General features: G+C 47.0%; 2 protein-coding genes across 4 annotated transcripts in view; one reads left to right on the plus strand and one right to left on the minus strand.

The window, feature by feature from the left end:
* The window catches only part of POLH (DNA polymerase eta), a 43,023-nt gene extending 28,671 nt beyond the window's left edge, over nucleotides 1-14,352 (plus strand). For both annotated transcript variants that reach the window (XM_066251261.1, XM_066251267.1), the window contains 2 exons: nucleotides 5,519-5,688; nucleotides 8,527-14,352. In XM_066251261.1, the coding sequence (XP_066107358.1) occupies nucleotides 5,519-5,688; nucleotides 8,527-9,421 (1,065 nt within the window). In that variant the 3' untranslated portion in view covers nucleotides 9,422-14,352. The remainder of the gene's footprint in view (nucleotides 1-5,518; nucleotides 5,689-8,526) is intronic.
* On the minus strand, nucleotides 14,094-22,126 carry GTPBP2 (GTP binding protein 2). 2 transcript variants are annotated; one of them, XM_066251291.1, is made up of 13 exons: nucleotides 21,915-22,049; nucleotides 21,084-21,207; nucleotides 19,871-19,897; nucleotides 19,415-19,599; nucleotides 18,924-19,032; nucleotides 18,528-18,725; nucleotides 18,058-18,232; nucleotides 17,682-17,901; nucleotides 17,136-17,271; nucleotides 16,939-16,997; nucleotides 16,101-16,272; nucleotides 15,572-15,736; nucleotides 14,094-15,343 (listed from the first exon to the last, which is right to left on the minus strand). In XM_066251291.1, exons 4-13 carry the CDS (start codon nucleotides 19,546-19,548, stop codon nucleotides 15,167-15,169), a joined length of 1,545 nt encoding a protein of 514 aa, XP_066107388.1. In that variant the 5' UTR covers nucleotides 19,549-19,599; nucleotides 19,871-19,897; nucleotides 21,084-21,207; nucleotides 21,915-22,049; the 3' UTR covers nucleotides 14,094-15,166. The 2 variants fall into 2 exon arrangements, with proteins under 2 accessions (XP_066107388.1, XP_066107377.1); XM_066251280.1 differs by lacking the exon at nucleotides 21,084-21,207 and having other exon boundaries at nucleotides 21,915-22,126.
* Nucleotides 22,127-22,157: the final 31 nt, after the last annotated feature.

Genomic DNA, 22,157 nt, shown 5'->3' on the forward strand with positions numbered 1-22,157 from the left:
TACAAAAGCAATAAAACCTACTCATTAATCTCACTAACAAGCTCATTAAATCTTACTGTCTTGTTACAGTGTTTATCTATAGGGTCAATTTAAAGAAAAAATATTTTTACACACTAAGACTATAAACTTTAAGGATGATAACACGGCTGTGATAAATGTTTTGCATGTCTAACAAAAACATTCCTAAACATTCTAGGATTTACGACCCACCCCTGACACAGCTACAATTTGGCAAAACTAACTTCGAGGCTGGGGGTAGGGAGTTTTAGACCTGAGTAAGTTTTGGGGTTATTTAGAGTTTAAGATAGAAGAGAAACTAAATGAGTTATTTATGCGAAGAGACTTTTTAAAGTTACTTATTGCTAAAAGCCTTTCTTTTCTATATTTCACCATAAAATTCAACATGATCTTTGAATGCCTAGATCTGTGAACATATGACCTGACTCTTCCTGTCTCCTTCATTACCATTTGCCTCTACTTTTTTTTCCTATCTCTTTATCTACTCCTGCAGCTCTGAATATACAGTGGATCATCACCAGAGTACTGAGCCATTAAGCAGGACATTTAGGGATCAGACTGTAAATTATTGGACTTAAACAGAGTCCATGTGACAAAGAAGCACTGACAGTTTTAGAGTATTAGGTCAAAGACTTGACATCTGATCATTCATTTCTTCATCCAGTCTTCTACAAATAAATCAGCTTTATTGATGTATATTTACATATCATATAATTCACTTGTTTAAAAAATTTCACCCATTGTTACAGTGTATAGTTCAGTAGTTTTAGTACTGTCTGGTTGTTAACTATTCCACAGTCGATCTAAGAACATTTCATCGCCCAAAAAAGAAATCCTATACCTATTAGCAGTTACTCCCCCAGCCCTAGGCAATCAGTAAGTCTCCTTTCTGTCTCTATAGACTTACTATTCTGGACATTTCATATAAATGGAATATAGTACAGTATGTGATCTTTTGTGAGTGGTTTGAAAACTTTAAGTTAACATAATATTTTCAAGGGTCAACTCATAGTTGCAGCACCTTACTTGTTCATTGATTGCTTTCTCACATGTGCCTTGACTGGGGGGGCTCCAGCTGATCCAGTGACCCCTTGCTTAAGTCAGCGACCTTGGGCTTCAAGACAGCGACTATGAGGTCATATCTATGATCCTACGCTCAAGCTGGCAACCTGAGGTTCAAGCTGGATGAGCCCATGCTCAAGCCGGTGACCTCAGAGCTTTGAACCTGGGTCCTTAGTGTCCCAGGCTAACGTTCTATCCACTGAGTCACCACCTGGTCAGGCCTTTATTCCCTTTTTATACTGAATAATATTCTATTGTATAGATATTACCACATTTTGTTTACCCATTCATCAGTGAATGGATATTTGAGTTGTTTCTACTTTTTGGCTATTAAGAATAATGTTGCTATGAACATTCATTTACAGAGTTTTATGTAGACATATAGTTTTCATTCCTCTTGCTCCTCTATACCTAGGAGTTGTATTGCTGGGTCACAGGATAACTCTATGTTTAGTATTTTGAGGCTGTTGCTTCACTATTTTACATTCCCAGCAATGTAAGAGGGTTCTAATTTCTCTGTAGTCTTATTATTATTATTTTTAAAATAATTTTTATTTATTTATTTATTCATTTTAGAGAGGTGGGGGAGAGAGAGAGAAAGAGAGAGGGGGGGGGAGGAGCAGGAAGCATCAACTCCCATATGTGCCTTGACCAGGCAAGCCAGGGTTTTGAACTGGCAACCTCAGTGTTTCCAGGTTGACGCTTTATCCACTGCGTCACCACAGGTCGGGCTTATTATTATTTTTTTAATTTTAGCTCTATTGATGGGTGTGAAGTTTGTGGTTTTTCAGGTGCTTATTAGCCATTTTCTTATCCTTTGGGGAGAAATGTCTGTAGAGGTCGTTTCCCATTTTTGAAACAGTTGTCTCTTTATTGAGTTTTAAGAGTTCTTTATATATTCTGGGTACAAATTACTTGTCAGATATATAATTTGCAACTTTTCTCCCATTTTGTGGGTACCTTTTTTTATTTTCCTGACAGTATCATTTGGTGTGTCCCTCCCAGTAGAAACATCTGGAAGTCCTACAAGTCAACTTTATACTGTCAGGAATCATCCAATACTACCTATATGCCCCTTTTTAGCTGAGTTGGTGGTGCACGTGTGTTCTTTGGTGGTAACAAAGATGGGTATGATCTCAGCTGTGCTGCGGGCCTGTTTGCCCAGTAGGTATCACCCTGTTCTCGTCTCTTTAAGCATCTGGGACTTCCCACTGTGTATCCAGTGCAACGCTGTAGGGATCCCTGAAAATTAATCTCTTTTTAAGCTTAAAACGACTTTATGCCAAAAAGAATTCTGGACATAGAAGATACTATTACTTTAAAATATTCTAGTGTCTTCTTTTCACACTGAAGTCATGTGTGGATTTCTTTTCTTTTATTCTGTAATGACCAATATAATTTGGTCTCTGGCTACTTCTCTGACCTCATTTCCTTCCTAACCTCTCCCCCTTACTCACTCCTGTCTGCTGGGCTCCTTGCCTTTTATTTAACACAAGAAGCAAACTCTCACCTTAGCACTTCGTTTTAACTGATGAGGAAGTGGGGGGAGAGACAAACAGATCAGTTTGTTGTTTCACTTCTTTATGCCTTCATTGGTTGATTCTTGTGTGTGCCCTGACCAGTGATTGAAGCCGCAATCTTGGCAGAGCAGGATGATGCTCTAACCAACTGAGCTCCCAGCCAGAGCACATCTCAGCACTTATGTACTTGCTGTTCCTTCAGCCTGGAGAATCTTTGCTCTTCCATTCTTAAAATTTGCTCCCTCAATTTATTCAAGTCAGGCCTGACCAGGCAGTGGCGCAGTGGATAGAGCGTCAGACTGGGATGTGGAGGACCCAGGTTCGAGACCCTTGAGGTCGCCAGCTAGAGCGTGGGCTCATCAGGTTTGAGCAAGGCTCACCAGCTTGAGCCCAAGGTCACTGGCTTGAGCAAGGGGTCACTCGGTCTGCTGTAGCCCCCTGGTCAAGGCACATATGAGAAAGCAATCAATGAACAACTAAGGAACCACAATAAAGAATTGATGTTTCTCATCTCTCTCCCTTCCTATCTGTCTGTCCCTATCTGTTCCTCTCTCTGACTCTCCCTGTCTCTGCCACACACACAAAAAAAATTAAGTCGTTGCTTAAATTTCACCTTCTCCAACTACCCTCTTTCATCAGAGCCTGCAGTGCTCTCTGCCTTACTCTGCTTTCTTCCATAGCACTTTGTAGTCACTTCTATTACATGTCTACTTGTTTATTATCTGTACCTCCTACTACAAGATTAGACCCGTGAGGGCCTACATTTTTTGTTCTGATTTGTATTTCTACACTGAGTCTGATATATAGTAGGCTTTCAGATGGTTTTAGTCAAGAAGGACTCCTTCGTAATTGCCAATTTGTATTCTCTCACAATATACAAAGCTGTAGGAATTATATTTACAAAATGTACAAAAATAACCCTGGCTCAATAGCTTAGTTGGTTAGAGCATCATCCCGATGTGTCACGGTTGTGGGTTCGATCCCTGGTCAGGGCACATACCAGTATAAACCAATGAATGCATAAGTGAGTGGAACAGTAAATTGATGTTCCTCTTTCCCTTCCTTCCTCTCTCTAAAATGAATCAATAAACATTTTTAAAGTTTTTAAATGTACAAAAATATAAATTGTCTTTTCACCCCCCCCCCCCCAAATAGTTGCTGTTCTTGGTTTGGTTGCCATAGAGGTATTTCTTCTCACATCTTTTGATTTTGAGGGGATCCCAATAATAGAGTTTTGTTTTTTTTTGTGGACACCGAGAGAGACAGAGGGACAGTGAGACAGGAAGGGAGAGATGAGAAACATCAATTCTTTGTTGTGGCACCTTAGTTGTTCATTGATTGCTTTCTCATATGTGCCTTGACTGGAGGAGGGAGGGGGCTACAGCAGAGCCAGTGACCCCTTGCTCAAGCCAGCGACCTTGGGCTTCAAGCCAGTGGCCTTTGAGCTCAAGCCAATGACCATGGGGGTCATGTTGATGATCCCACGCTTAAGCCAGTGACCCTGTACTCAAGCTGGTAAGCCCACACTCAGGCTGGCAACCTTGGGGTTTTGAACCTGGATCCTCTGTGTCCCAGTCCAATGCTCTATCCACTATGCCACCACATGGTCAGGCTAATAGTAGTTTTTACCTTCTTATATTCCTGCCTCTTGACCTTTGTTTCACAGTTGGTTTTGCATTAAGTATTTAGATGCTTAGACTTCACTGAAAAGTGAATCGATGATCTTGCTTTCTTGAGGCAGGCTCACTACACCACATCTTCTAGTGGTAGGCTGTAAGAAGGAGGTGCTAGTGAAAACTTTTGTTCATATTAAACATAAGAGCTTCAGGGCAAGCTCTGGTTGGCTCAGTGGATAGAGCATTGACCCACCATATGGACATCTCGGGTTCGATTACTGGTCAGGGCACACTAAAGAAACAACCGTCTGCTTCTCTCCCTCTCCCACCTCCCTCAGCCAGTGACTTGATTGGTTTGAGTTTCAGCCCCAGGTACTGAAGATAGCTCGGTTGATTTGAGCATTGGCCCCAGATAGGGTTGCTGGGTGGATCCCAGTTGGGGCATATGCGGGAGTCTATCTCCCCTCCTCTCACTTAGAAAAGAGCAGCAGGGTAGATTAAAGAATAGATCCACTACTCAATCCTGACATCCTAGCATGGCTCACTCTCAGTTACATGAGTTCTTCCTTCAGTCACAAAGTATAGTATAGTACTATAGTATTATAATCTTCCTTGCATAGACACCATAAAAAAAACATGCAGGAGAATCAATTTTCATTTATTCTTTCCTCTTCCCATCACCTGTCAAAATTTTCTAGATATTACCTAATAATCCATCATCTAAATTATATCATCTCCAATTTCTTCTTATACCCCAAAATAGCACAAATTTTTTTTAAAATTATAAATTAAACTTAACTATTTCCAAACTAGTCTGTCACCCTGGTTCTTTTTTTTTTTTTTCATTTTTCTGAAGCTGGAAACAGGGAGAGACAGTCAGACTCCAGCATGCGCCCGACCGGGATCCACCCGGCACGCCCACCAGGGGCGATGCTCTGCCCATCCTGGGTGTCGCCATGTTGCGACCAGAGCCACTCTAGCGCCTGAGGCAGAGGCCACAGAGCCATCCCCAGCGCCCGGGCCATCATCTTTGCTCCAATGGAGCCTTGGCTGCGGGAGGGGAAGAGAGAGACAGAGAGGAAAGCGCAGCGGAGGGGTGGAGAAGCAAATGGGCGCTTCTCCTGTGTGCCCTGGCCGGGAATCGAACCCGGGTCCTCCGCACGCTAGGCCGACGCTCTACTGCTGAGCCAACCGGCCAGGGCCCACCCTGGTTCTTTTAATATCCTCTTCTACAGTTCAGTATATAGAATCCAGAGGCTCATGGTAACTTTAGTTCTGGTCTCAATCCTTTTATACCCACAGAACGACAGGGTGGCCACCCAGTTGGTCGTGAGCATTCGTGTACAAGGAGACAAACGTCTCAGCAGCCTGCGCCGCTGCTGTGCCCTTACCCGCTATGATGCTCACAAGATGAGCCATGATGCATTTGCTGCCATCCGGAACTGTAATACTTCAGGGGTCCAGACTGAATGGTGAGTTTCTTTCTAGCTCATCTTCTCAGAAGAGACTTATACCCTGTCTTGGTCTAACATTAGTGGGTATATAAGCTTTCCAGCTGGCGTAGGTGTTTAGTGACTGTCTAGTAGGCCCTATTACAGGGAGGAATGGTCATGTACAAAGGGGAGAGCACAGTAGAAACACCAGAAAAAAAGGCAGCTTGGCTGCAACTTCCTTCCTACATTTGCTGCTGTCCAGTTCCCAGGGGTAAGTTTGAGAGGCACTGTGAATCAATACTATCCTTACCTGTATCAATTTGCAGTAGTCAGGAGAATGTCCAGTTGCACTTGGCAGTACAGAATTCAAGTTTTAAGAACACAGCACACTTGGGAACTTCTTTTTCAACTACTTGATTTTTCCCTCTTTAAAGGATCTTCCTTGATAACGAATCTGACTCATACTCACTGAGAATCTCTATCTAACATTCCAACTTGGTTATAAGCTCCACTGGTATACTACCAAGTGTCAGATTAATAAACTTCAGTTGTCCATGAAGGATAACCAGATATATGACTGGAGCATGTTCATTTACTGTCCAGATATTGTTTTAGTGTTGGAATCCTTTTAATATTTAACATAGCCTGTTACATTTTTTAAAAAAGTATTCCAAATTCACAACAGAAATAGTTAAATGAGAAAAATAAATTGGTTGTTCGTTAATCAACCTATATTGAAGAGTATAAGAAATGAGTTTAGTTAACCACATAAGTAATTGCTTATCAAAATATATAGGCCACTACTATTATATGTACAGATATACAATATGATGGGATCTCTAAAGTTGAAGTCTTTGTTCTTAGAATAATTTACTTAACTTCTTTACTCCCTGGTATATTTATTTTCAAAAATTTAACATTTTTACTAAACTAAATGATAATTGTGATACTGTGTTCATATAAATTAACAGACTATAATAGGTATTACTTACCAACAGCATGAAACTTATTGATAGGGAAGCATAAAAATTATCTGTTTTTAAGATTATCCTCAAGCATGAAACTGAAGGACAGTGAGATATTGTTGTAATAATTTAAAAACAGCATTAAGCCTTGGCCGGTTTGCTCAGTGGATAGAGCATCAGCCTGGCGTGCAGATGTCCCGGATTTGATCCCTGGTTAGGCCACACATGAGAAACAACAATCTGCTTCTCTTTCTCTCCCTCTGCCCCTTCTCTCCCCCTTTATTTATTTATTTATTTATTTATTTTATTTTGTATTTTATTTATTCATTTTTAGAGAGGAGAGAGAGAGGGAGAGAGAGAGAGAGAGAGAGAGAGAAGGGGGGAGGAGCTGGAAGCATCAACTCCCATATGTGCCTTGACCAGGCAAGCCCAGGGTTTTGAACCGGCTACCTCAGCATTTCCAGGTCTACGCTTTATCCACTGCGCCACCACAGGTCAGGCCCCTTCTCTCCCTCTTCCCCTCTCACAGCAAGTGGTCCGGTTGGTCTGAGCATAGAGCATAGGCCTCAGGTGCTAAAAACAGTTTGGTTGATTTGAGCATTGGTCCCAGATGGGGGTTGCTGGGTGGATCCCAGTTAGGGCGCATGTGGGAATCTATTTCCCTTCCTCTCACTTAAAAAAAATAGCATTAAAAAAAATAGCATTTGCTATTTACTTCATTGAGGGACTAATCTGTATATAAAAGCACATTTTATCTTCTGAAATTCAACTCATGGAAAATTTATTTGGGTATCTAGACATAATGAATATCTTTATGACAGGAATTTCTTGAAATGTTTTCGGGACTAGGATAAGTAACCCAAGCCACTGTGGAATTCCATTTTCCAGATTCCAGAGTTGAAAGCCTGTCAGCATTAGTGTATTAGTGTTAGGTGGTGCCCTCTTAGAACAGGAGAATGAGTGAGGGTTTTTTCAAGTCTTTCCAGTCTAAGTATTCTAAAGCTCTTTTGTTGCCCTGAGTAGAATTTCTTGCCCTGACCCCGAATTATAGTAGCTCTGCAGTAGTAACTTATGAAGACAATAGTAGTACCTAGCTGCCAGGGGATCCAACTTACATGTGTGTGACTTGGTAGGACTTCACCAAGTCAGTGATTCTTAAAGTGAGGTCCTAGATTCAGCAGAGTAAGTATCACCTAGGAACCTGTTAGAAAGGCAGGTTCTCTGCCCATCCCAGGCCTACTGAATCTGTATGAATCTGATACACCCTAAAGCAGGGGTCCCCAAACTACAGCCCGCGGGTCGCATGCGGCCCCCTGAGGCCGTTTATCCGGCCCCCTGCTGTACTTCCGGAAGGGGCACCTCTTTCATTGGTGGTCAGTGAGAGGAGCATAGGATGCAGATGCTGTATGTGGAGTACTGTATGTGGTGGCACCGCAAAGTGTGGCGTTGCTCACGTACAGCACTACTTCCAGTGACGTGAGACACACGTGTCACAGCTCCGGAAGCACGTCATATCACTTGTTACGGCTAGCAGTGACAAACAGGACATTGACCATGTCATTAGCCAAAAGCAGGCCCATAGTTCCCACTGAAATACTGGTCAGTTTGTTGATTTAAATTTACTTGTTCTTTATTTTAAATATTGTATCAGTTCCCATTTTTTTTTTTTACTTTAAAATATGTGCAGTGTGCATAGGAATTTGTTCATAGTTTTTTTTATAGGTCCGGCCCTCCAACAGTCTGAGGGACAGTGAACTGGCCCACTGTGTAAAAAGTTTGGGGACCCCTGCCCTAAAGGATGCGAATCGATGCAGTCAGGAATTACTTCCTCTTGTGACAGAACTTGAATCCCGGTCATTTATAAATCAAATCTGTGACCTGTGCTAAGCTTGTCCTTTTACTTTCCACACAGGTCCCCACCCCTCACAATGCTTTTCCTCTGTGCTACCAAATTCTCTGCCTCTGCGCCTTCATCTTGCACAGACATCACCGTCTTCTTGAGTAACGACTCAAGTTCTCTGCCAAAGGTGCCAATTACCAGTCCAGAAGCTAAGGCCCAGGGAGGTGGCCCTTCAGAGACAGCCACTAAAAAAACATCCACTTTTCTGGAATCATTTTTCCAAAAAGCTGCAGAAAAGCAGAAAGTCAAAGAAGCTTCACTCCCATCTCTTCCTGCTGCTTCCCAGGCCATCAAGAGCAACTCACCCCGCAAGCTCTCATTACCGTTCCCAACCAGCCGAGCCACAGGAATCGAGCCCTTCTTTAAACAGAAAAGTCTGCTTCTAAAGCAGAAACAGCTTAATAATCCTTCAGTTTCCTGTCCTCCACAAAATCCGCAGTCTAGCCCTGAAAAGTTACCCAGCTGTTTTCCAGCGGAGTATCCCAATTCCGCCCCTGTCTGTGAAGAAGTTTTGAAGCTAGAATCCGTTCAAGCATCTCCTGTGCAGATGGATTTGGCCCAGAACAGCCCGAGCAAGCTTGCTTCTTTAACTTCCAAGTCTGCTCTGGGGGTGGCTCAGAGGGCAGCTGCGGCGCCGCGTGTTCTGGCTGCCGAGGACCAAGTGCCGTGTGAGCAGTGCGGCTCTCTGGTGCCCACGTGGGAGATGCCGGAACACACGGACTACCACTTTGCACTGGAGTTGCAGAAGTCCTTTTTGCAGTCCCACTCCCCAACCCCCACGGTGGTTTCTGCTGGTTCTCCTCAAGGCAAAAGGACTCCCAAGAGTTCTTTGGCCTCCAGTAGCAAGCGTCCTAGGTCTGAGGGCATGCAGACATTGGAATCATTTTTTAAGCCGTTAACACACTAGGGCTGCCCTCAGGTTTGCTACAGGGTTTATGTTATCTGTACCCTGGGAAATGGAAATATGTTCACTTTTCAGGGAAATTCATAGCTTTATGAAAATTTTTATAAGAAAAATAATCCAGTTAAATGCACCCATCTCTTCATGGGCATGGATTCTAATCTCATTGCTGATAGAGATGTAAATCTTCATCTTCCAGAGACACAAGAGCTTTGAGTCTTTTATCCTTAGGAGGAAGTGTCATCTGGTAAAAAAAAAAAGGGGGGGGGTTGGGCTTTGGAGGTTAAGAGATCTGTTTCCAGACTTGGTTCTGTCTCTTGCAGTGTATGGCCTTGAGCAAGTCCCTTTCCTCACTTTTCCTCATCTTTGAGATAAGGAGCAAAGTTGAGATAATGCCTTATAGACCACTGAAGATTAAGAACAATTTATTAAAGTACTGTAGCACAGAAAAGGAACCAAGTAAAAAAAGTTAAAAAAATTTTCCCCTTGTCTCTGTGACTGGGGCTACTCAACACTGAATTTCATACAAACTGTATGAGAGTCACAATTTTAACCACTGGCCCTTCTACCTCTTGCATCTTGTTCTCTATGCAAGACTGATGCTGGACCACCTCAAGAACTCTTTAGATTGGATGATCATGATCAGAACTAGAGTGTTTCTGGAACTTTGCTACTCTGAATGTGATTTTGTGAAGCATCAGCATCAGAGAACTTGTTAAAATTGTCCCAGCCTCACTCCTACTGCAGCTGAATCAGACTCTGATTATTAACAAGATTCCTCAGGGTGTATCTTAATATTTGAGAAACACCAATCTAGAAGATACCGAGAGCTGGCCAGGTTTGTAGAGGGCATTTTCCTAAACCCTAACGTACAGATTTAAGGGGTAAGTACTTGGGCCTTTCAGGGTCATTGGTGTGTTCACTTCTTCCCTACTGAAGTGACTATTTAGTTTAGGGTTTTAAATTATTGTAGCTTTTTGCACTTATTCGTTTTTATAGTATTGCATTCTTAGTCTGGGTTCTTATATGTGGAAAGTCAGCTGCTTTTTGCTTTTCTCATGTGGAGAACCCTGAATGAAACTGAAGATGAAGGTGGTGGTGGTGTGTAGAGAAGCAGGGAGGATGGTGTACATAATGAGTGCCCCTTTGATAATATACACAAACCAATTCCTTTTAAAGCTGATTTATAGAACTGGGGGAATTTAAATCTTTTTTTTTTTTTTTTTTTTGGTATTTTTCTGAAGTTGGAAATGAGGCAGTGAGACAGACTCCCGCATGCGCCCGACCAGGATCCACCCGGCATGATCACCAGGGGGCGATGCTCTGTCCATCTGGGGTGTTGCTCTGTTGCAACCAGAGCCATTCTAGCACCTGAGGCAGAGGCCACAGAGCCATCCTCAGCGCCTAGGCCAACTTTTGCTCCAATGGAGCCTTGGCTGCGGGAGGGGAAGAGAGAAACAGAGAGGAAGGAGAGGGGGAGGGGTGGAGAAGCAGATGGGCACTTCTCCTGTGTGCCCTGGCTGGAAATTGAACCCGGGACTCCTGCACGCCAGGCCGACGCTCTACCACTGAGCCAACCGGCCAGGGCCCTGGGGGTCTGTATTTAATTGAAGGGGGAAACATTTGAAAACCACTATATCTAACAAGGAGATTTCTTCCCTCGAAAATATTTTCCTTTTTTGTGGCACTTGAATGTCTAATAAAAGACAGTATTCACTGTATACATCAGTGTATATGTATTTTCCGATGGCTTTAGGCGACCCCTGTGTTTTGGTCATTCGAGGCCTGCCAGGTCGCGACCCACAGGTTGAGAACCGCTGGTATACATGGTCCTTTCCCTAACTAGATCTGTAGGGAATTCTTGGAGGTGAGAATTCTTCAGTGCCTTGCACATAATTCAGGTGTCCCCAAACTGCAGCCCCCTGAGGCCATTTATCTGGCCCCGCTGCACTTCCGGAAGGGGCACCTCTTTCATTGGTGGTCAGTGAAAGGAGCACTGTATGTGGCAGCCCTCCAACGGTCTGAGGGACAGTGAACTGGCCCCGTGTGTAAAAAGTTTGGGGACTCCTGTATAGATGCTTGATATTCACTGGATGAAACATATATAGTGAAAAGTTTTAGATGGTTACCAGAACTGGAACACACATAAAACACACACACACACACTGGGGAGGGGAGGAGTACCTTAAATACCTTTAAATTTTTTTATTTATTTTAGACAGAGAGGGAGAGAGAGAAAAACAGTGACTTATTGTTCTGCTTATTTATGCATTCATTGGTTGATTCTCGGATGTGCCCTGACCAGGGATCAAACCCGCAACCCCGGCACACTGGGACAGGGTTCCATTGACATCGCAAAGTGGCTCACTGGTTCGTGAAAATGTCTAAGTACTAAGTAATGATTTTCCAAAATTTCTTTTCTTAGTCCAGGAAAAGTTTAAAAATTTAATTTAAAAACTGCAATTTTTTTGCCTCGCCTGCGGTGGTGCAGTGGATAAAGCATCGACCTGGCATGCTGAGGTTGTGGGTTAGAAGCCCTGAGCTTGCCAGGTCAAGGCACCTAGGACGAGCAGTCAATGAACAACTAAAGTGAAGCAAGTATGAGTTGATACTTCTTGCTCCCCGCTCCTCTCCTCTACCTATATAATAAATAAATAAAATCTTTTTTTAATGTTATTTAACAGGTGATTGTGTATAGGTTTAATATTTCAAATTCATTTATGACCTAAGTGAAATTGTTTTAATTGTCTACGACAAATTTTGAAAGTTGCTTTGATATAAGAATGAATTATGCCAGGATGTCATCCTTCTGCATCTGTTGTCACTGATAAGCAGTCAGAAGCCCAACTGGGATCCCAATGATAGGAACATGTGGAGAAGCAACGATGACAAAGGGACATTTGGACTCTAAATACTGAAAATTTGTGAAGATTGAGAATTTTGGTTTTAGTGAGGCAACACTTCACTAACCTAAAAACTGTCTGGTGACCCTTGAGACATTTGCTCCTAACCATCCAGTGGTGTTAAACCCATGCAGGGGTCTCCGAAGTGATAATCTCACAGCAGCTCAGCCTTCCCAACACTCCTGTCCTCGTTCCCTAGCAACGTGCTCTAGCAACAGGGGACTCTTACTTTTGTGCTGGCAGCTGGAAATCAGCTCTTTGGTGGGTCGCCAACTCTCCCAAGTGCCTTCTGCTATAAAAAGGTACACACTTTATACTGTTTGTACTTTATACCTTTACCACCCCTTGATTGGAAAATAGTGTTTTTAATATGACATTTGTTTGGTATATGTTATTTCTTTACTTGGCTTATTAGGAGATATTGCATGCTGCTGATTTATGAAATAATTCCCACAGCAAACCTGTGCTAAATAAATTGCTGGCAAAGACAGAAATCAATCTCTGAGCATAACTTTGCTACCTCCAACAAATAAAAACAAACAAACCCTTTTTTTTCTTTGCTGAATATAACCTTTCCTTATAACTCAGCAACGTACAGAAGAAAGCAAACCTTCCCTTAGTTTCAGACATAGGAGGAAGTTCTTCAACCACAGGCTTCTTAGTAGCAAGTTAAGCCAGTGATATTTTTAAAAGCAGCTGAGCTTGAGGAAGCTGTGGAGGCAAAAAGCCCCTGGGGACCACAGGTCACATTTATCATTCAATTCTTTTGCAAAGTTTAGTACTACAAATGCAGTCCCTTTTTGTAGTTGACTTGAACATTGGGCTGTTTCTCCACCCATAAACTCTGATAGTCAGGTACCCTGAACACAGAAATGGGAAGAAGGGAGTAAGGTTTGGCCACGTGGCATTGCTAGAAAAAAGCATGAGGATCAGACTGAGTCTCTAAATTCTACTCATAAATAGCTGGCATACTAATCTCCAGATCTCTTCAAACAGTTGTGGGCTCCTCACCATTGTGACCATTAGCAAGTAGCCAATTCCTCAAGTATGGGGTGGTTACAGCTGAAAAGGCGGCAGTTTGGATTTCTATTCTACTCAAAGAACTATGCAAAACAGGTCAGAGCGCCTCTTTCTTTTTTGATTTTGAGAGTACATTTATGAAAGCTGGGGACAGTAGAACAAGGAAGTGCTTAGGACAGAAGCAGCGACAGGAGAGCCTAGGCGGGGCTGTCTGGCTGTCTGGAGAGGTTATAGGAAAGAGCGGTGATGGGCAGAGACTTGGCTGGGGTGGTGAAAACACAAGTGCACAGATGATGTGTTGTAGAATTGTGCACCTGAAACCTGTATAATTTTGTTAACCAGCATCACCCAACAAATTAAGAGAAAAAAAAAGCCTAGTGGAGCTGCTTTAGCTCACTGGGAAGTCAGAGAAAAGGGGGCCTTACAGACAGGCTCACGCGTTAGCCCGGGACAGGCAGCCACTACTGGTTGCTCCCCTGGTTTCAAGTCTCTGGGGACCCTTAGAGCTTAGGAGATGCACAGCAGAGTGAGAAGAAAGGTGTGGGCGTGCTCCGGGGAGGGAGAGCACTCACAGGCCAGAACACTGATCACATGTCGTGGAGAGGAAAGGAAAGGAAGAACAGTGAATGAGATACTAGATGAGTTCTTTCCGCACTCAGGGCTCAGCAGTGTTAGGGTTTCACTGGTCTCTAATCCTGAAGAGGAATCTAGCTCTGGAAGCTGAACCTGTGTATCTTAAGCATAAGCACAGTGGGGTCAATAAAACATTTTTATTCTGTACAATATATATATGTGTATTTAAATATATATATGTATGTACATATATATATATATATGCAGAGAAAACTCAACCAATAAATCCCTGAGTCCATGGGAACCCAGGATACTAACAAAGGGAAAGAAGGGAGTCCATGCCCTAAAGAGTAGGGAATATGGCAACAATTTTCCCTCCTCTCCAGATTCCCAGCAACAGAGGGAAAGGGATGGTCACTGCAAATTATTAAAACAAGAGAGGACTTATCTAGGAGCTGGAAGCAGGGTGGGGGTAGCAGGAATGGGAGCTGTGGGTCTGGGGAAATAAAACAAGCTGTTTGATCCAGCATTAAAACCAACAGATCATTGCGGAGGTGGGGACAAACTGATTGACATGCAGCTGACCTTCGGTATGCCAAGCCTCAGCTCGGCAGCCCCACTCCTGGGTCAGAACAAATAGCACCAGTGGGGCCTATGAGAAGAGAAACTGGGGACATGGCCCTGCAGTGAAGGGAAGGGCCATAAAGCTGAGGAATAGGCCACACATCTCAGCACAGTATGGAGCACTGCCATTCACTGTCCCTGGGCCATTTCTTCAGACCATGGGCCACCAGGTACCCAGGAGCAGATAGATGTCTTCTGTCCACAGTCAGGTCAAGATGGGCAACTTACATTGTCTTCAGAAGAGGTATAGAGAAAGGAGTGCTTTCAAGGACCACCCCAGTTGTGACAGTTCCTGACATGCAGGGACCACACCAGTCAATCATGCCCAGTCCGGACTGTGGGGCCATGGTGGTGGTCAGCTCCATCCAGTAGGCAGGTGATGGGGTTGCCAGGGTTGGTGAGCCAACCAGGTGGACACATAGCTGCTGACACCGCCCTGATTCTCCTGTCCTCTCCCTTACGGTTGCCCCTCCTTGGCCACACCAAGCTTGGCACCTCTCCAGGACGGTGGCGGGGAGCACTCCTCTCCCCCTAGCGTTTTAACACACAGAGCCGCCAACAGGGGCAGCACGGCCAGGGTCACCTTATGTATTGTAGAGACAGCAATAGAGCTGTGTCTGCCTGGAGTTGTTTAGTAGCCCACATTGGCCTGGGCTTCTCCTGCTGCAATGGCTTGCACATCAGTGACATGGCCGATGCCCTTGGTGACACCCTCCCGGAACAGCAGTTTGGCGCCCACCTTCAGGTACTCTGGGTGTTTCAGGAAGCGGAAACGCACCACTGCCTTCTCCCCTGTCCGCAGCTTGTCCTGCAGCAGATATGCCGTCACTGGCCCTGGACAGTGCCTCCCATCCCATTCTCTAACAGCCTGCGCTCTCCACCCTCGGGGGCCTAGCAGGTCCTACCCACCCGAAGTGGCCCTTTGTCCCTTTTGTGGGATCAGGGAATTCTCAGAGTCTGAGGCCAGGCCTTTCTGGAGGCAGGAGAATCCTGACTTGTCCCTGGAGAGAAAGGGGCATGCTTGGGTCCCTCTCACCTTGGCATGAATCTTTTCCACCACTGCCGTTTGCCGGACATTGCCCACATGCACTGTCACCTGGAAGCCTCGCCGGAATGTGGTGGCATGGAACAGTAGGACTATTTCTGCCTCGAACACTGAGCAGATGGTGGGATTCATCTCGGGGCTCACCATCACCATGCCCTGGGGAGGCACAGTCCCCAGACCTCGCATTAGTCTCCCTTAGAGCTCCTAACTTTCCTCTTCCTCTAGGACTTCAAACACAAGACCTCAGGAGGGAATATTCAGAACTCTCCTCTTAGAGGGAACCCCTCCTCACACACCTCCCACGTCCTCTGACCCCTCTAATGATCTGCGTTTCTAAGGTCCTGGACACTCGGGTTGTACCACAGTGATTCGTATTTAGTGATCTGTGCTTTGAGTCTTCTGTCTTTTCAACATGGACAGTCTGTGTAACCACCTTCCTGGGGTCGAGACCATGCTTCCTCTGAGTTACCCTGAGACAGGTGCTCCTTTGTTCCCTCTCCAACCCACCCGCCCACCTCACCTTGCGAAGGAGCGCACGGTCAAAGTCCCCGAGGGCCAGTGTAGCAGCCTGACCAGCTCGCAGCACACGACAGGCAGAGCGGTTGCGCTGGATGCTGCATACTCTCAGCTCCAGGAAGCAGCCATCGTCCGTGGGGCCCACCACCAGCTCGTCACCCTCACGGCAAATCCCGCTGCAGCCCAGAGGGCGGATGGCACAGCGTCAGCCTAGGCTCCCTGACCTTTCTGCTAGGGTCACCCAGAGCATTACTTCCCTTCTAAGGTGAGTGCCTCAGGAGGGGGAAGGAGACCCTAAACCCTGACGTGGAGGCAGGGGAGACGAGTGCCTTGCCCCAGTTCGGAGTCAGGCCGGGAAGGGCGATGCCAGGAAAGGCAGTGCTGGCTGGCCGAGAGGTACCTGCTGCTTTGATACTGAACACCTGATCCCTGCAAGAGCAAGAGATCCCCTTGGGTTCATCCTCTGCTTTGGCAGGAATCTTAGGGACCTCTCATCTCCCTACTTGGAGATGAAGTAAGCTGAATACACTCCATACTTGATCTTAGCCAAAAGGCCAAGAAGTGATCAACTGAATACACTCTAGTTTTCTTCCTGGGGCCCAAGACCCACACTTCTCCTTCAGGGCTCTGGAGATTCTCAGTAGAAGACAAATACTGTTTCTTCCCTCATAAACCAACAGACGAGCTTTCTCCCCCTCCTCTGATTGTGAAAGGCTAATCTGCAGCCCAGCACATCTCCTCGCTGGGCTCTGTTCAGCTTGGGGTCTCCTCTGGGCCATGATTGCCTTCCAGTGTATGGGTATGTGAGGGCTGAGGGGGGTGTAGCAAGCAAGGAAATTCACCTGGAAAGTGTCCCTCCAACAACTGTGCCCACCTCTGGTACTGTGTAGATTTCATCCACCTGAAGCCAAAGGGAATTCTTTCAGTGGCCTGCCAAGTAGGGCTGGCAGGTCCACACATCTCTAGACAGCCTCAGGGCTTGGCCGGAGTCCATCCTTCCTAGATCCCCAGCTCACTGCCTGTCTGCGTGGACAGTTACCTGAAATTCTGTCAGCTGCTGCATGAGTTCCTCCTGCTCTTTGCTGTTGGTGAGCGGTGGGAGGATATTGAGAAAGACTTTGAGCAGGTCCAGGCTCTCTCCTGACACGCTGGACAGTGTGAAGATAGGGGTGACACTGGAGAGGCATGGAACGGACGGATGAGGAACGTTCTAACAGGAAGCAGAGGACAGCTTCCCATACATGGAAAGGTGAGTTTTCAGGGTGGTATGGGCCCCTCTCCTGATAAACTTTGCAGGAGCTCTGAGCCCTCTCTCCGTGAGCCAGCCAAGGACCTGTCCCAGAGCCCAAGGGCGCTGCAAGTGCCTGGTGTAGCACTTCGTCTCCAGAGTCCCGGGCATCAGCAAAGACCCAGGCTGGCTTGGGGGAAAGGTCAGCCCTTTGGCCAAGATTCCCTCCCACAAGCCCCACCTGCAAAACTGCAGAACTAAGCCAGAACCGGTTTGGTCCTGAGGCCAGATGCCATGCTCTGGGGCCCTGTGGCAGCCTTCCCTGTGGATCAGGGCTCTAGAGTGAGGGAGGCTTACTTGGGTGACTGGGCAAACTGCTGGGCAGCAGTGACGGCATCGTCCTCGGAGGTGACCACCATGGGGACTTTGTGGCAGCCAGGCTGCTTGAGGACCCGCTCTAGCTGACGTACCGTCCTCTCCACTGTGGTCTTGGCACACAGGTCCACCTTGCTGACCACAATGAAGAAGGGCACTTTCAGGGCCAGGGCCAGTCCCAGATGTTCCCTTGTTGTGCCAGCTGCCTCGGAGAAAGAAGGCAGGTGTCAGAGAGGGGTGAGGATGTGGCAGGGTGGGGAGGGAACATGAGAGCTTGCCTGGCTCCCAGATTTCCAGAGGCCCAGGGTAAGAGAGAATCAGCACGCCCTCCAGCCCTATCCCTGCCCCAGCCTCGTACCAATCCCAGTGTTAGCACTGACGAGGAGCAGGGCACAGTCAGGGCAGTAAGAAGTGAGGCCAAAGATGGTGGTATGCAGGTACTTGTGGTGGCCGGCCAGGTCGATGAAGGTGATCATCTTGGAGCTGCTCTCACAGATCTCTTCTGCCGTCCGTGAGTCACTGTAATTCACCACCTGGTCCAGAGCCCAGGGCTTTCAGTGTCCCCTGCCAGCCTCCCCAACCCTTTAAGTGTCGCCAGAACCTAAACCAGTCCCTGGGTGACCCTGCCTCTTAACCCTGAGCCCCATTTCTGATTTAATTCAGTTGATTACCCAGTTGTTTTCTGAGAACAGAGCTTGTTCACTGCCCTCAGGGTCCTCATCTACTCTACTCCAGAAAGTCTCCACACTCTGCCCTCAGCCTCTGTCCCTCACCTCTACCATCCTGTCCCCACGGTCTGGCCCACTGGGTCCCGTTGCTTGCATGCACCTCTCCCTTGCTGTTAAAGCCTAGGATCTCGAAGCTGATGCTGGAGGTCCGGCCAGACTGAATCTCATGCAGGTGGCGGAAGAGGTTGAGCCTCGCCCGGCCTCGCCCGTTGTCCAGCTCTCCTTGGGTCAGGACTCCAAGCAGGGTTGACTTCCCTGAGTCCACATTCCCCAGGACAGCCACACGAAGGTCCAGAAACTGTGGATAAGTGGTCAGAGGTAAGGGCTCCAATCCTTACCTCTCTGCACTGAAGGCTGGGTCAAGGGCAGTGCCACTCCTTGGGAACCACATGATTGAACTGGATACCCCCAGGATCATGGGCCAGGAGGGAGCCTGCTACCACAGGGCCCTCTCAGGGAGCGTGGGTGTGAAAGGCAGGGAAGGACATATGCTCACCTGCTGGTTGTCAGGGACCTTTCGTACTAGCACCTCAGTGATCTTCCGGGGTGTGTCGCTATCGTAATCCACTTCTCGCTCCCGGAGAACAGTGATGTCTGCCCCAACCCTACCACAGCAAGGCCACAGATGCCACATCTCATCTGTACTCCCCTACCCCAACTTTCCATCCTGGCTCTGGACCAACGGCCTTCCCACACATCCCAGAGCTCCCAACACCTTTCTTCCTCTCCGACCACCCTCCAATCCATTCCACACCCACAGCTCCCTTTAAACAAACAGACAGACAGACAGACAAATCTTAAGGAACAAAGAAACCTAGGTCCAAATGTGGAGAGCCCAGAACACTAGCCCTCCCCACGTCAGCCTTTTGTTAAGAGAAGGCAACAGAAGGTAAGGCCCTTCTTGGCTCCTAAGGCCTTGGTGACTGGATATATGTGTGTCCTCCCCAGAGTTCAGGAAAAGAGAACCAAGGCGAAGGGGAAGCATACTTCTCTGCCATCCGGTGCAGGGTCTTGAGGGAGGCCCGCATCTCCTCCTCAGCCAGCCCCACCAGCAGCCCATTGTCCTCTACCCCAATCTGGTAGACTGCCTCACCACGGCCCTCCTGTAGTCGCCACTTCATCTGGGTCACCAGGTGCTCAAAGCGGTACTGGGACGGATTCACCAGCTTCAGCTTAGGGCAGGTGAGGTGGTATGAGAAGGTGAAATCAGAGATGCTCCTCCTAAACTCACACACTCACCACCTGTCCCACTGCGAGGACCAGGACCATCCCACTATACCCCCTCATGCCTGACGGTAAGTCCCGCTGATAGAATGGGGCACAGAGCCCTCACCCTGAACCACATGCCTAAATTACTACAGAACACGAAGTTGGAAAGATCTGAGAGAAATCATCATCCCATGCCAGCAACAACAACATGCTCCTCCCCAGCCTAAGACTCACTTTATATTCGATGTTTCCATCTTCAGCCTGGAAAGAAACAGGGAGCAGTTACCAAACACGGTCCAGACCCAATCTCTATTTCCCTGGTTCTCTCTGGGACCCGGGCAACAGCTAACTGGAGAGGGCAGAAAGTTCAATGGCACGTGCTTAAGGTGTCTGCCAAAGGTCACTGGCAGACAAGCCCTCTACTCAGCCTCAACGTGACCTCTCTCAAGGAAAGTCACCCATCTAAGCAAGGCACATGAGTCCCTCCTTTCTTTGATCACAGGCAGAACGTTCTTTCTAGATGCAAGATCGCCCCTTCCTTCTCCTCAGGCCCTCAAAATGCTGTCCCTAGAAATCTGTGTCTCTCTTGTGGTGGTGCTGCTGAAGCCATTCTTTGCTATTGCTCTGGGAGACACCACTTCCTTTCCTGCCCGCCCCTCTCAACTGATGTAATCAAGAGTGAGAGGATGCAACAGGTTCTGGACCAGGGCCAAAGGGTGAACTCAGCAGTGGTCACTGTAAGCCCAATGGGTTAGGAGCTCATATGAGAGAGAGACAGGGCTCCAAAGCTGGGCTGAGCTGAAGAGAAGAAACTCAGAAAATATAATTAAGCAGACAGATTTACTGTGGCTTTTATCTCCTACCCCCATAACCCTTGTGCCTCAGCTGACATGAAATCCTGAACCCACCCCACAATGTCCTCTGCCTCTTCCTATATTAGGTGACCCAACAAAGAAGTATTCTGTTGCCTGAGCCTTCCCCTCGCAGGTGCGAAGGCATATGAGATTCACTTGTTCTGCCTGTCCTGTATTTCTTCACGCCTTCCTGGCCATTCTTCTTCCCCTTCCTGTCATTATTGCATCCCTTCAAGGATCTCAGACTCTAGGCTCTAACAGGTCTTCACCACAATCTATACATCATGGAGTACAAGGGAGATCTTCACCCATCAACAAAGACCTGGCCCTGGCTGGGTAGCTTAGTTGGTTAGAGTGTTGTCTTGATATGCCAAGGTTGTGGGGGATGGTCAGGGCATATGAAAGAACCAACCAATAAATGCATAACTAAGTGGAACAACAAACTGATGTTTTTCTCTCTCTCACCCTAAACTCAATCAATAAAAACAAAGACCTTCCTTTTAATCATTTTGATGAAGAATTAGAATGGCTTCAGAAAAGTGGTACAAGGATGATTCAAAGTGTGGTCCCAGGACCAGCAGCATCAGCCTTACCCAGGAACTTGAAAGAAATGCGGATTATCAGGCCCACCTCTGACCTATTGAATCAGAAATTCTAGGGGTGGGGCAGCACTCCCGGTGATTCTTCTTTTTTAATTGAATTTTACTGGGGTGACACCTGTTAACATAATTATACAGGTTTCAGTTGCCCAAGTCTACAACACAGTAAGTGATTCTGATACATTCTCAAGGTTGATAACCACTAGTTCAGGCTTTTCCTCTGGGTCCTACTTTTCTAAGATGGACAAAGTAGCAATTATTCTCTGCCTTAGGGAGTAGATGAAGTAGTTGTGTGGAGGCTGTCCCCACTTTCTCATAGGACAGGCAAAGGGCAGGAGGACTACCTGTTCTCTCTGGGGTGTGTGTGTGTGTGTGTACTCAGAGACTGGTACAGAACATACTGCTCTTTTCCCGCGTACTCCTCTCTTTCCTATGGAGAAGTTTAGAAAACTCTGCCTCCTTATCCCGAGATGTAGTCTCCGTTCTCTTCCTGCAGCACGGGGATGGGGTAGGGGCATTCCACTGTGCTCTTCCCAGGGGGATCGGAGTGGGATCTCCTTTCCCCACTTTCCTCCTGGCGTTATTGAGACCAGAATGAGAATATCCTCCTCCCCATTCTTCCTCCCTGGGGTCCAGCCCCTGGAGCGGAGGGCCAGTCTCTCTATCCCTCCGGTATACCTGGGGTCCCAGGGCCGGAAGGAGGGGTTCTCCTCTCCCCAGGGGTCCTGACACCGGAAGGGGGTATCAATTCTCTCTGTCCCACCTCCTGGAGTCCTAGGACCGGAAAGTGGTTTCCTCTCAACCCACCACTTCTCAGGTGCTCACCTCGGGGGGCAGGTACGGAGGGTTGTTGGCTTTGCTCCCTCTGTTCCTTCCGTTCTTCTTCTTCCCTTTCGGGCCCCCGCAGCCGCTGCTGCCCCCGGCCCCCCTAGACTTGAGGGTTCCGCCCATGGCCGGGCCCCCTCCGGGCCGGCAGCAGCCGCCGAACAGCTCCGATACCCGCGAGTCCATCCGCCGCTGCCGCCAGCCCCCCGCCCGGCCCCTCCCCCCCGCCACCACCACCACTGC

This window comes from Saccopteryx bilineata, chromosome 1, assembly GCF_036850765.1.
Source record: "Saccopteryx bilineata isolate mSacBil1 chromosome 1, mSacBil1_pri_phased_curated, whole genome shotgun sequence".
Lineage (NCBI taxonomy): Eukaryota > Metazoa > Chordata > Mammalia > Chiroptera > Emballonuridae > Saccopteryx > Saccopteryx bilineata.